At 44.8% G+C, this 12665-nt stretch overlaps 1 protein-coding gene across 4 annotated transcripts in view; it reads right to left on the reverse strand.

The window, feature by feature from the left end:
- The window catches only part of gramd1c (GRAM domain containing 1c), a 59852-nt gene that overhangs the window by 40496 nt on the left and 6691 nt on the right, over positions 1–12665 (reverse strand). For all 4 annotated transcript variants that reach the window (XR_010018012.1, XM_063048351.1, XM_063048353.1 and 1 more), the window contains exon 2: positions 3038–3153. Coding sequence is in view for 3 of the 4 variants with exons in the window: in XM_063048351.1 (XP_062904421.1) it covers positions 3038–3126 (89 nt within the window). In the remaining variant the exon portion in view is untranslated. The remainder of the gene's footprint in view (positions 1–3037; positions 3154–12665) is intronic.

Here is a 12665-nt window from a genome sequence, read left to right on the forward strand (position 1 = left end):
ATTTTTGTACCTTTGGCAGGCCTGGAGAGGTTTTCAAAGACTGACTTGTCACAAGCCTATCTACAAATGGAGATGGAGGAGTCAAGCAGGAAGTTCCTCACAATTAACACTCACAAAGGACTGTTCCAGTATAATCGTCTCGTCTTTGGCATCACATCAGCTTCAGCAATTTGGCAAAGAGCAATGAACCATGTGCTCCAAGATATCCCAGGAAAACAACGTTATCTTGATGATATCATCATGACTGGCAAGAATGGTGAAGAGCACCTCCAGAACCTTGATAAAGTGCTCACCAGGCTAAGTGAGTATGGTCTGCATGCAAAGAGAGAGAAATGAGAGTTTTTCAAGAATGAAATCTCACATTGTGGACATGTTGTTGACAAGCAGGGCTTATACAAGTCAAAAGAGAAGATTGAAGCAGTGCTACAGGCCCCCAGACTGGGGAATGTGTTACAAACTCAGGTCATACTTGGGGCTTGTAAACTACCACGTCTGGTTTCTCCCAAACATTGCTACAGTGAACGCACTGTTACAGACAGCAGCAAAGTGGGAATGGTCAGAAAGATGTGAAAGAGCATTCAGGGAAACAAAGAGACTAATATCATCCGTTGAACTGCTCACCCATTATGACTCATCTCTGGCCATGAGACCGGCGTCTGATGCGTCCCCTTATGGCTTTGGGGCCGTTTTGTCAAACATTATGAAAAATGGATCTGAATGTCCAACTGCATTTGCCTTAAGATCATTGATGAGCTCAGACTGACCACGAGGCCCTTAGTCTACTCTAATAAAGAAGTTCCACCACTACTTCAACAGACAAAGTTTACACGAGTGACAGATCACCAGTCCCTTGTGTCCATCTTCAATCCTAGGAAGGGAAGTCAGTGATAACAGCTACACAGTGACAAAGTTGGGCACTATTCCTAGGAGTCCACTCTTATGACATTGAGTTCAAGGGTACCAAACAACACAGCAACTTTGATGGCTAATCATGTCTTCCAGTATTGGCAACTGAAGAAACGTCTTCATACTGTGAGCCAGCAGAAGTGTTCCACACTAGATTGGTGGACCAGTTGCCAGTAACAAATTCTGAAATAGAAAGGGAAATAAGGAATAGCCAAACATTGTCAAAAGTATGAAATTGCCACGCAAGGAGGGCCAGCTCGTGGTAACCCTATATTTCCAGAGTTCTCAGCGAGTTGGGACCAACTATCAGTATGTCTCATGTTGTGGCTCCTTCTAAACTGCGCACCAGAGAGTTAGAAAATCTGCATGAATACACCAGGGTACAGTCAAGATGAGGAGTCTCACCCAGAGCTATGTGTAGCGACTGAGAATAGATAAACAGATCGAAGACTTGTACGGGATGCCAAAACGTTCAAAATGCACCCCCACATTTTACACCTGGGGAGTGGCCATCTTCACCATGGCAAAGAGTACATATTGATCTTGCTGGGCCATTCATGGACTCCATGTTCCTGATTGCTCTGGATGCTCATTCAAAGTGACCAGAGGTTATACCAATGAAGTCGACCACCTCAGCAAAGACTGCCTCTGCCCTGAAGACTACCTTTGCCAGAAATGACTTACCAGAACAAATGGTGAGTGACATCAGAAGAATTCAGACTACTGCTCATGAAGAAAAATGGCATCAGGCATTTCAAGTCAGCTCCTCACCACCCTGCAATGAATGGGCTAGCTGAAAGGTTTATCCAAACCTTCAATAAGTCCATTAAAGTGATGGACAAGAGGGACATTTCTCTACAGTACAAGGTGGACAACTTCCTTTTTGTGCATCGGAACTCCGTTCATGCGACGGCAAACCAAACACCTGCAATGCTATTCATGAGCAGGAGTCTGAGATCTCACATAGACCTCCTGAAGCCAGATCTACAGAGAAGTACAGAATGGACAGTTCAACCAGTTGTCAAGCAAAGCAGTAAGGAGCTTCAAGGTTGGACAGGAAGTCCTGGGGTGCAATTACCAAGGGGACAAGTGGACACCCGGTAGGATAGCTACAAGAACTGGACCACTGATGTACACTGAGGATGTTGGAGATCAGACAAGGAGACATCATGTGTTCTAGATACTGGATGCTCAACCAAAGAAAACACCTGTGTTGACTGCATCCAACAAGATGGACACATTACAGTCACCGGACTTACCTCTCAGAGATGATCATGTCACAGACAGCAACATGACACCAGAAACCGAGAACGTTGTCTTAGACAAGATATCTGCCAAACCTGATGCTATTCCACAGGTCCAGAGGAGCTATGAGAATGTTATCATTGACAAGACACCTGCCAAACCTGATACTATTCCATGGGTCCAGAGGTACTATACTGAAAGAAACAGAGCACTACCCAAGAAACTGAACCTTTAGAACTGTGAAGTTAGTTCTGGACTGTTCTTGTGAGAGCATGTTTATTTGGAACATGGGTTTATGAAAGGGAAATTGAATGTTTTGTATATACAGTTTTATGTTGCATTAATCTAAAGGGGGAGGGACTGTAATGTATGGATCAATTTCTTTTAGAGCAATGACCACCCCCCCCCCGCCCCTTAGCACTACGTATTGATCTGTTGTCTGCGTATGCACTATAGTCTACACAGGTGCATTGTTCTCTCTGTCACGCTGCAATCTGAATACACCAGTTAAAGCCGTCTCCTGTGAGAGTGTTTTTATTTAACTGATATGTAATTGTGCACAGACACAACAGATGGGATCAGTAAGTTTCTAGTAATTAAATGTAAAATTCACACGTTATCACTGTCAAACAGCTACAAGGAATATTACACACTGGTTTTACAGGAAAAAAATGACACTTATCCACATGGAACAATCTTTACTATGAAGGTAACAAGATATCCTCATCATTAATTGGTTTCCCTTCCGAACTCACTAAATGAGAAGAGCAACATATCAATCTTCAGCTGATCATGAATAAAAGACCAAAATTATACCACTTGCCTTTGAGGTATATAAATTGAGGAATAGTCTAAATCCCAGTTTACAGTGCGGACATTTCCTTACCCTGGCATCTGGGCAGTTTCACTGGATAGTCGGTTGTCCATTTCATGTCTCTTTAATGCCTGATCAGTGTCGTAATCCAATCGTACCATGCTGCAGAGCTGGTAATCATTCGCATGCTAGAAACACAAAGGATGTAAGAACAACACAAGGAACTTGAGTCACTCAACCTTTGATTACAAAGCTAACTCCAGACAAAAAAAAAAGAGCTGTCGCCAGAATTTGTGGAACAGAGTTATAGGGAAGGTTGAATAGGTTAGGACTCTTCCCACTCTCCCGCCCCCCCCCCCCCCTACGGAGAGTAGGAGATTGAAAGAGGTATACAAAATTATGAAGGGTGTAGATAAGATAAATGCAAGCAGGCTTTTTCCACTGAGGTCAGCTGGGACTGTAACCAGAGGTCACAGGTTAAGGGTGAAAGGTGAAATGTTTAAGGAGAGCATGAGGGGGAACCTTTTCACTCAGACGTTGGAATGAGCTGCCAGCGGAAGTGGTGGGCGCGGGTCGAATTTCAACATTTGAGAGAAGTTTGGATGACTACGTGCCTGGGAAGGATATGGATGGCTATGGTCTGGATTCAGGCCAATGGGACTAGGCAGTAATAATAGCTTGGCACAGACTAGATGGGCTGAAGGTCCTGTTTCTGTGCTGGAGTGCTCTATGTAGTGGAATTAGATGCTCAAGTATTTAGTCTAACTTGATGGAAATGTGTATATCCATCAGTTAATTGATTCCACCCAGACCTTGCACTGTCCACTCTATAGAGCCAAAACATAAAACTGGATGGTGATGAATTCTCTTCTTTCACTGAAATAAAGATAGAAAATGTGGGAAGTACTCAGCAGGTCAGGCAGCATCTGTGGAGAGAGTAATAGAGTTAACGTTTTGGATCAAGGACTTTTCTCCAATTCAACACCTGCAGTTTTCTCCCCCTCCCCACTGAATAATCAGGATCAACATGTGGGAGAACTCTCCCCTCGAACCACAAAGATCACGTTACACCCTACGAACACTCTCATCCTGAGCCGGCTACCTGGGACAGAAAAGTGAAGGAAGTGAAAGGTACAAGGAAGGGAAAACATGCTAGTGGATTTTCAACAGGTTTTTGACCAAGTCCGATGTTAAAGATTGGTTAGCATAAAGGACAGTGTAGATAAGAAGTTATCACAGCCTCAAACCACAGAGAGCTGTGGTAAGGACATTTCTGAAATGGAATAGTCAAGATTAATAGTGGGATCTCTTTTTTTTCGACCAATGTTAATGATTTGGGTAGAACACTGATATAAGCCCTTTGGTCCAACCATTCATGGTGCCTACCCAATAGTCCCAATTTCCTGCATTCATGCCGTATCTCTCTAAGCCCCACCCTGCCAAGTGCTTTTTAAAATGATACTTTTGTACCTGCCTCAACCACTCCCTCTGACAACTCATTCCATGTAGTCACCACTCTTTGCATGAAAAAGTTGCCTCTTAAACCTTTTTTTCCTCTCACCCTAAACCTACACTCAGTGGCCACTTTATTAGGTACCACCTTCAACTTCCACTCATTGGAGTTCTTTTTTTTTCCTCATACCATTCTCTGAAAACTCTAGAGATTGTTGTTTGTGGAAATCCCAGGAGATCAGCAGTTTCTGAGACACCAAAACTATCTCGTCTGGCACCAAGAATCATTCCACAGTCAGAGTCACCTGGAACACGTTTCTTCCTCATGCTGAGGTTTGGCCTGAACAACCGAACCTCTTGACCATGTCCCTATGCTTTTATGCATTGAATTGCTGCCACATGATTGGCTGATTAGATATTTGCATTAATGAGCAAGTGTATCTAATAAAGTAGCCACTGAGTGTATGTTAGACCCCCTACCCTGGGGAAAAAACAGTCACTATCCACCTTACCTATACCTCTCATAATTTTAAACATTTCTACAAAGGTTGTTCCTCATTTTCCCAAGTCCAAGCCTGGCCAAATTCTCCCTATAGCTCAGGCCCTGTAGTTCTGACAACATCCTTTCCTGCACTTTTCCCAGTTTAATCACATCTTTCCGATAACAGAATGATCAAAACTGTATATGGAATTCAAAGTGCAGCTTCACCAACAACTTATACAATTGCAACACAAGTCAATAGTTAAACTTTAAAATTGCCTTCAAAGGGCGAGTCAAAATTTCAAAATATGCTAAGTGGTAGATTGTGTGGAAGGCTGAAATAGAGGCAAAGGTTGTCTGGATGACTATGTGGACAAAAGACAGATGAAACTTAATAAGGAAGTGCATCAACTAGATGGGCCAAAGGGCCTGATTCTGTTTCTAACTGTTCTGACTGTGATACACCTCTGAAGTTTGCATGAGGGACTCTGGTATGTTCAGATGGAAGATGCCGAGAAAGGAGTTAGTAAAGAATTTGGATGTTGGGCTTGGTGAACAGGGCCACAGGAAACAACCACTGGGAGGTTGGAGGTTATAGGTCATAGGTAAACCACTGGAACACTGCATCGAATTCGGGTCACCACACCTGGTGTGCTGATCCCAGAGAATGCGTGTTGGAGATTACTGATCAGAGAGCTCAGTCATGAGGTTGGAGTGAAGGTTACCCTTCTTGGGGTAGACCATAAGACATAGGAACAGAATTAGGCCATTCAGCCCATCGAGTCCGCTCAGCCATTTCATCATGGCTGATCCCGGATCCCATTCAACCCCATACATCTGCCCTCTTGCCATATCCCTTGATGCCCGAACCAATCAGGAATCTATCAACTTCCGCTTTAAGTATACCCACGGACTTGGCCTCCACACAGTCTGTGGCAGAGCATTCCACAGATTCGCCACTTTTTGACAAAAAAAAATTTCTCCTTACTTCTGTTCTAAAAGGTTGCCCCTCAGTTTTGAGGCTGTGCCCTGTAGTTCTAGATACCTACCCCACCAGAGGAAACACCCTCTCCACATCCATCTTATCTAATTCTTTCAACACTCAGAAGGTTTCAATGAGATCCCCAAGTATTCTTCTAAATTCAAGTGAGTACAGGCCCAAAGCTGCCAAATGTTTCCGGAATCATCCTCGTGAACCTCCTCTGGACTCTCTCCAATGACAACACATCCTTTCTGAGATATGGGGCCCAAAACTGTTGACAGTACCCCAAGTGTAGCCTGACTATGCCTTATAAGGTTTCAGCATTGTTTCCTTGCCTTTATATTCTATTCCCCTTGAAATAAATGCTAATATTGCATTTGTCTTCTTTATCACACACTCTACCTTTGAATTAACCTACTGAAGTCTTGCACGAGGACTTCTAAGTCCCTCTGCACCTCTGATGTCTGAAACTTCTCCCCATTTAGATAATAGTCCACACTATTGTTCCTTTCACCAAAATGTATTATCATACATTTCCCAACACTGTATTCCATCTGCCACTTCTTTGCCCATTCTTCCAACTTGTCTAAGTCCTGCTGCAATCGCATTGCTTCCTCAGCACTACCTACCCCTCCACCTATCATCACATCATCCACAAACATTGCCACAAAGCCATCAATTCCATTATTTAAATCATTGACAAACAATGTGAAAAGTAGTAATCCCAACACTAACTCCAGAGGAACACCACCAGTCACCGGGCAGCCAACCAGAAAAGGTTCCTTTTATTCCCACTCGCTGTCTCCTGCCTGTCAGCCATTCCACTATCCATGCCAGTATCTTTCCTGTAACACCATAGGATTTTATCTTGTTAAGCAGCCTCATGTGAGGCACCTTATCAAACGCCTTCTGAAAATCTAAGTAAATGACATCCATTGCCTCTCCTTTATCCACCCTGCTTGTTACATCTTCGAAGAATTCTAACAGATTTAATAGGCAAGATTTTCCTTTACAGAACCTGTGCTGACTTTGATTTATTTGAGAAGGTATTTGATATTGCAGACATACTAAAGTCAGATTGGAGCACCCGAAGACTGCTCCCTCTGTACCAACCTGCTCCACTGGCAACTGAGACATTGGATCTAAAGTTCCAACTCTGTCAAGACTTGAAGAATGGGTTGTTTCTCATTTAATCTGGGCACTGATTCCTGATGCCCTGAGAGGCCTTTGCCAGCCATTGCCTGGTCTCCTCTCCACAAGTCAAATTCAAATACATTTATTTTCAAATTATGTTCTGTAAGTGACCAGTACGTAAGCGCCATTACAAAGAAGGTACGGCAGTTCCTCTACTTTCTTAGAAGTTTGCACAGATTCAGCATCTCATCTGAAACACTGACAAACCTCTATAGATGCACAGTAGACAGTATCGTAACTAATTGAATCACAGCATGCAATGGGAAAACCCATGCCTGGGAACAGCAATCCTACAAAATGTAGTGGATGCAGCCCAGTCCATCATAGGAAAAGCCTTCCAAAGACTGAGCACATCTACAAGGAGCGCTAACACAAGAAAGCAGTATCCATCGTCAAGGACTCCCACCATCAAGGCCATGCTCTCTTGCTGCTGCCTTTGAGAATGAAATGCAGGAACCTCAGGTTCCAGGAACTGTTTAGGAACAGTTCAATTATCAGGCTTCTGAACCAGCATGGATAAATTCACTCATCTCATCACTGAACTGATTCCACAACCTACGGACTCTCTAACGCATGTTCTCAATATTATTTATTACTTATTTATCATTATAGAAAGACAGGCCTTTCGGCCCACAATGCTGTACCGAACATGTCCTTACTTTAGAAATTACCTAGGGTTAGCCATAGCCCTCTATTTTTCTAAGTTCCATGTACCTATCCAGGAGTCTCTTAAAAGACCCTATTGTATCTGCCTCCACCATCATCGCCAGCAGCCCATTCCACGGACTCACCACTCTCTGTGTAAAAAAACTTACCCCTGACTTCTCCTCTGTACCTGCTTCCAAGCACCTTAAAACTGTGCCCTCTCGTGTCAGCCATTTCAGCCCTGGGAAAAAGCCTCTGACTATCCACATGATCAATGTCTCTCATCATCTTATACACCTCTAACAGGTCACCTCTCATCCTCTGTCAGTCCAAGGAGAAAAAGCCAAGTTCATTCAACCTGTTCTCATAAGGCATGCTCCCCAATCCAGGCAACATCCTTGTAAATCTCCCCTGCACCCTTTCTATGGTTTCCACATCCTTCCTGTAGTGAGGCAACCATAACTGAGCACAGTACTCCAAGTGGGGTCTGACCAGGGTCCTATATAGCTGCAACATTACCTCTTGGCTCCTAAACTCAATCCCATGATTGATGAAGGCCGATGCACCATATGCCTTCTTAATCACAGAGTCAATCTGCGCAGCAGCTTTGAGTGTCCTATGGACTTGGACCCCAAGATCCCTCTGATCCTCCACACTGCCAAGAGACTTACCATTAATACTACATTCTGCAATCATATTTGACCTACCAAAATGAACCACCTCACACTTATCTGGGTTGAACTCCATCTGCCACTTCTCAACCCAGTTTTGCATCCTATCGATTTTCCGCTGTAACCTCTGACAGCCCTCCACACTATCCACAACACCCCCAACCTTTGTGTCATCCTTCCTAACTCCCTGTAGTCTGTTTTCAGGACCTCCTCCCTTTTCATACCTATGTCATTGGTACCAATATGTACCACGACCTCTGGCTGTTCTCTGTCCCACTTCAAGATACCGTGGACGCAATCAGAAACATCTCGGACCTTGGCACCTGGGAGGCAAACTACCATCTGTGTTTCTTTCCTGCATCCACAGAATCACCTGTCTGGCCACCCCAAGTATAAAGTTCCCTATCACTGCTGCCATCCCCTTCCTTTCCCTACCCTTCTGAGCCACGTGGCCATACTCTGTGCCCCAAGGTAGGCCATCCCGCTCAACAGTACTCAAGCAGGAGCACTTATTGTTAAGGGGGACAGCCACAGGGGCACTCTCTAACATCTGACTCCTGCCCTTCCCTCTCCTGACTGTTACCCACTTACCAGTCTCCCGAGGCCCCGGTGTGACTACCTGCCTATAGCTCCTCTCTATCACCTCCTCATTCTCCCTGACCAGACAAAGGTCATCGAGCTCCATCTCCAGTTCCCTAACGCAGCCGCTAAGGAGCTGCAGCTCGACGCACCTGGTGCGGATGTGGCCGTCCGGGAGGCTGGGAGTCTCCAGGACTTCCCACATCTGACACGGATCACAGAACACCGGTCTCACACATACTACTTCCTGTCTGTATTCTAACGTACCTCACCTCAATCTGTTATCACCAAAGCCTCATTGAGCCAAAGTCCTCCTATTCTGTCTCCCTCTACTCTTGTGTCCGCTCTATAAAGCTGTCTCCTTTAAACTCTTCTCGCTGTTCTAACTGGCTGATGTCCACGCGGTTGCGCGATTGTGCCTCGATCATTATTCTGAAACTTGTACAGTTTGTCTTCTTTCGCATACTGGTTGTTTGTCCATCTTTCCTTGTGTGTAGTTTTTCATTAATTCTATTATGTTTCGTTGTATCTACTGTGAATACCTGCAAGAAAATGAATCCCAGAGAATTATATGGTGACACGCACATAATTTTATAATAACTTTACTTTGAACTTTGATATACTACCTTGAGATTCATTTTCTTGCAGGATTTGCAGGAAAATTAAAAAATAGAATAGAATTTTTGAAAAACTACAAAGAAAGACTAACAAACAAAGAAGACAGACTGTGCAAATAACATAAGTAAATAATACTGAGAAAGACATTATAAGTGAGTCTGTAGGTTGTGGAATCAGTTCAGTGTTGAGGTGAGAGAAGTTAACCATGCTGGTTCCAGAGCTTGATCTTTGCAGGGTAATAACTTCTTGAGCTGGTGGTGGGGACCTTCTTCCCAACGGTGTAAGTGAGAAGTGAGCGTGGCCTGGATGGAGGGGGTCCTTGATGATGGATGTTGCTTTCAGATGCTCTGAGCACTGGTTACGTTCCACAATCCTCCAACTGTGAGGGACCACCTGCATCAGGAAGAAATGGCTCAATGGCTAACCTGTCACCAGTATCATTAAGCAGGTTCCTTGGCATCACATTTCCTCTTCTGAATGTTCTCCCAGGGTGGTCACAAAAAGGCCAAGATCCAGGGTGGTAAACATGGTATTTTAGGGCATAAAATTCGGCTGGAAACTGACACCCTTGTCTAGGGCTTCTCTGCTTACAAGGACGTAAATGGCAGAAGAGGAAAACGATACCTGTATTGAGCCGCTATAATTACACCTTCTGCCTCTGCAGAATGAAAGGAATGCAGCTTTGCACAGGATTTCACGTCTGCTTCACCCTCAGCCACCGGCATTATCCCTTTATTAAAAACTACTCACATTCCCAGTTTATCACTTATAATTTGTCCTCCCGACTAATTTATTGCTTCCAACAATGCCCAGTTCCTTTGTACAACTGGTAGAACAGTCGGTGCCAAGGGCTAAAAGGGGCAAGGCACATTTATTAAACACAGGTCAAGTCAGCAGATGCTGTGACTGGCAACAGAGCAATTAGACGCAGGGGTGAAGCTGCCTGAAGCGGGCAGAGAAGCTCTGTCTCCCGCAGCCCCCTCACCAGTGACAAGGGCACCTAGTGGTGGTGGAAGCTCAGGGAAGAGAGTAATGGTAGGTTTGTTAATGTGCAAATCAGTCTAGGACCTGGATTCAGAGCACGTGAAGCCTCTGCAATGCGAGCGAGGTCACTGACAGCGAGGAGTTCCTCCTTTCCAAGCAGAGCAGTCTGCTTCACCTCCCTCTACGTTAAAGGGATAGTTTGCACAGGCCAGCGTGTGGCGAATGCTATTTTCATAGTTGTAGAGAGAGGGGTACAGCACAGAGCCTGGCCTATTGGACCTCAGAGTCTGTGCTGACCATCAACTCTCTGCTGATTCACTTCTGTTTTTAATTTCCCCCAAGTTCTTGCCAGCTCCCCCCCTAGATTCCACCACCCGACCACACACTCGGGGTGAATTTATAGCGGCCAGATCACCCACTGACCTGCACACCGTTGGGATGTGAGAGGAAAGTGGGGCACCCTGGGGAACCCACAGGGCCACAGACAGTGCTGGAAGTGCAGGATCGAGCCCGGGACTCTGGCGCCGTGGGGCAGGGATGACCACCAAAAGGTTTGGTAGTTCATTATGTTGCAAACAACAGCAAAGTGACAACTCTCAAATTGAGATGTATTTGTCACACGCGCATTGAAACAGAGGGAAATGTCATGAACTCACTCAAGGTGGTGTTGAGGCAGCTCGCTAGTGTCAGTGCACATTCAGCAGCAAAGCAAACTCCTTTCCCAATGTCCCACCCATCCATCCACACACAGACAGGCCTTCAGCCCCAGGACTAGCCACCTCCTGTCCTTGGCCTCGTTTCCTCAGACTTGCAGACACTGGGTCTCCATCTTCAGACTTTGCCCCAGGACTCGCCCACCACGGGCTTGACCGTTGGGCGCTCAGTTCCGGACTGCACAGACTTCTGACCCCCGTGACCTGAGGGCGTGGGGGGCTGAGGGGGGTCACCAACTGTCATGAGTCACACCCATACCTTGGACTTGCACCCCGTATGGGACATCCAACCTGGATCTGGGATTCACCCACTTGGAGAGATTGCTGGTCTCATCAGCGCTGATATTTGACCGTGGAGTTCTTTGACCTGGACTCAAACCCCTACCCAGATTCTTCACTTACCACCCCAACCTCTAACCCCCCCATCATCCCTGACCCCTAACTTCCTGCTCAGTCCCCCAAAACCATCCCTATATCCTGAAAAGGATGAGCCACGATATTAATGGACGTCGCAGCTTGGCAGCTTGACTGGAAATTGCCAGAGGTTCAAAGTAAGTACATATATTTCCATATACTTGTGGGCATTCACAGTAAATACAAAGAAACACAATTGAATCAATGAATACAATATATGAAGCACAATGCAATCCCACTGCTAGCTGTAAGGAGTTTGTAGGTTCTGTGAGCGAGTGGGTTTTCTCCCATAGTCCATAGTAGGTTAATTGGTCACTGTAAATTGTCCCATGATTAAGATAGGGTTAAATCGGGGGGTTGCTAGACGTCACAGCTCGACGGACCGGAAGGGTCGACTCCGCACTGTATCTCAATAAAATAATAAAAATAAAATAAAAAACTGCGCACAACACTTTATCGAGGCCTTTCAACATTCAGTAGGTTTCAATGGGATCCCCCATCATTCCAAATTCCAGAGAGTAAAGGCCCAGTAGTGAAGTGCGTCACTACGTCCAACACTAATGCAGGGGAATGGAGGAAGCCAAGTCTGACACTTCATTTCAGTGCAAAACTTTCAGAACTGCTCAACTTTTTAAAAAGTGTTGACTTTGGATATTTTGGCTTTGTCGAGTACTTGAGTGAGCCAAATTAAAGAAACTCATACAATTCATAAGATTTGCATTCAATCTACTTTCATGGAATTAAAGAATCAGTTCAGAAATGTATTTTGCAAGATTAGGCAATTTAATTGTCAGCATGTAAAACTTCCTTGGATTTATTCTGTAGAAGTACAAGACAAACACCATTAATTTTCAGGAGGTTCTCATAATAATTGAACAAAATCTTGGCTTCTAGTTCTATGGAAACTCAAGAGAAATGTCTCTGTTGATTGATTCTCTTCGGTTTTTGTAGCACAGCCTTGAAGTGC

This window comes from Mobula hypostoma, chromosome 5 (assembly GCF_963921235.1).
Source record: "Mobula hypostoma chromosome 5, sMobHyp1.1, whole genome shotgun sequence".
Lineage (NCBI taxonomy): Eukaryota > Metazoa > Chordata > Chondrichthyes > Myliobatiformes > Myliobatidae > Mobula > Mobula hypostoma.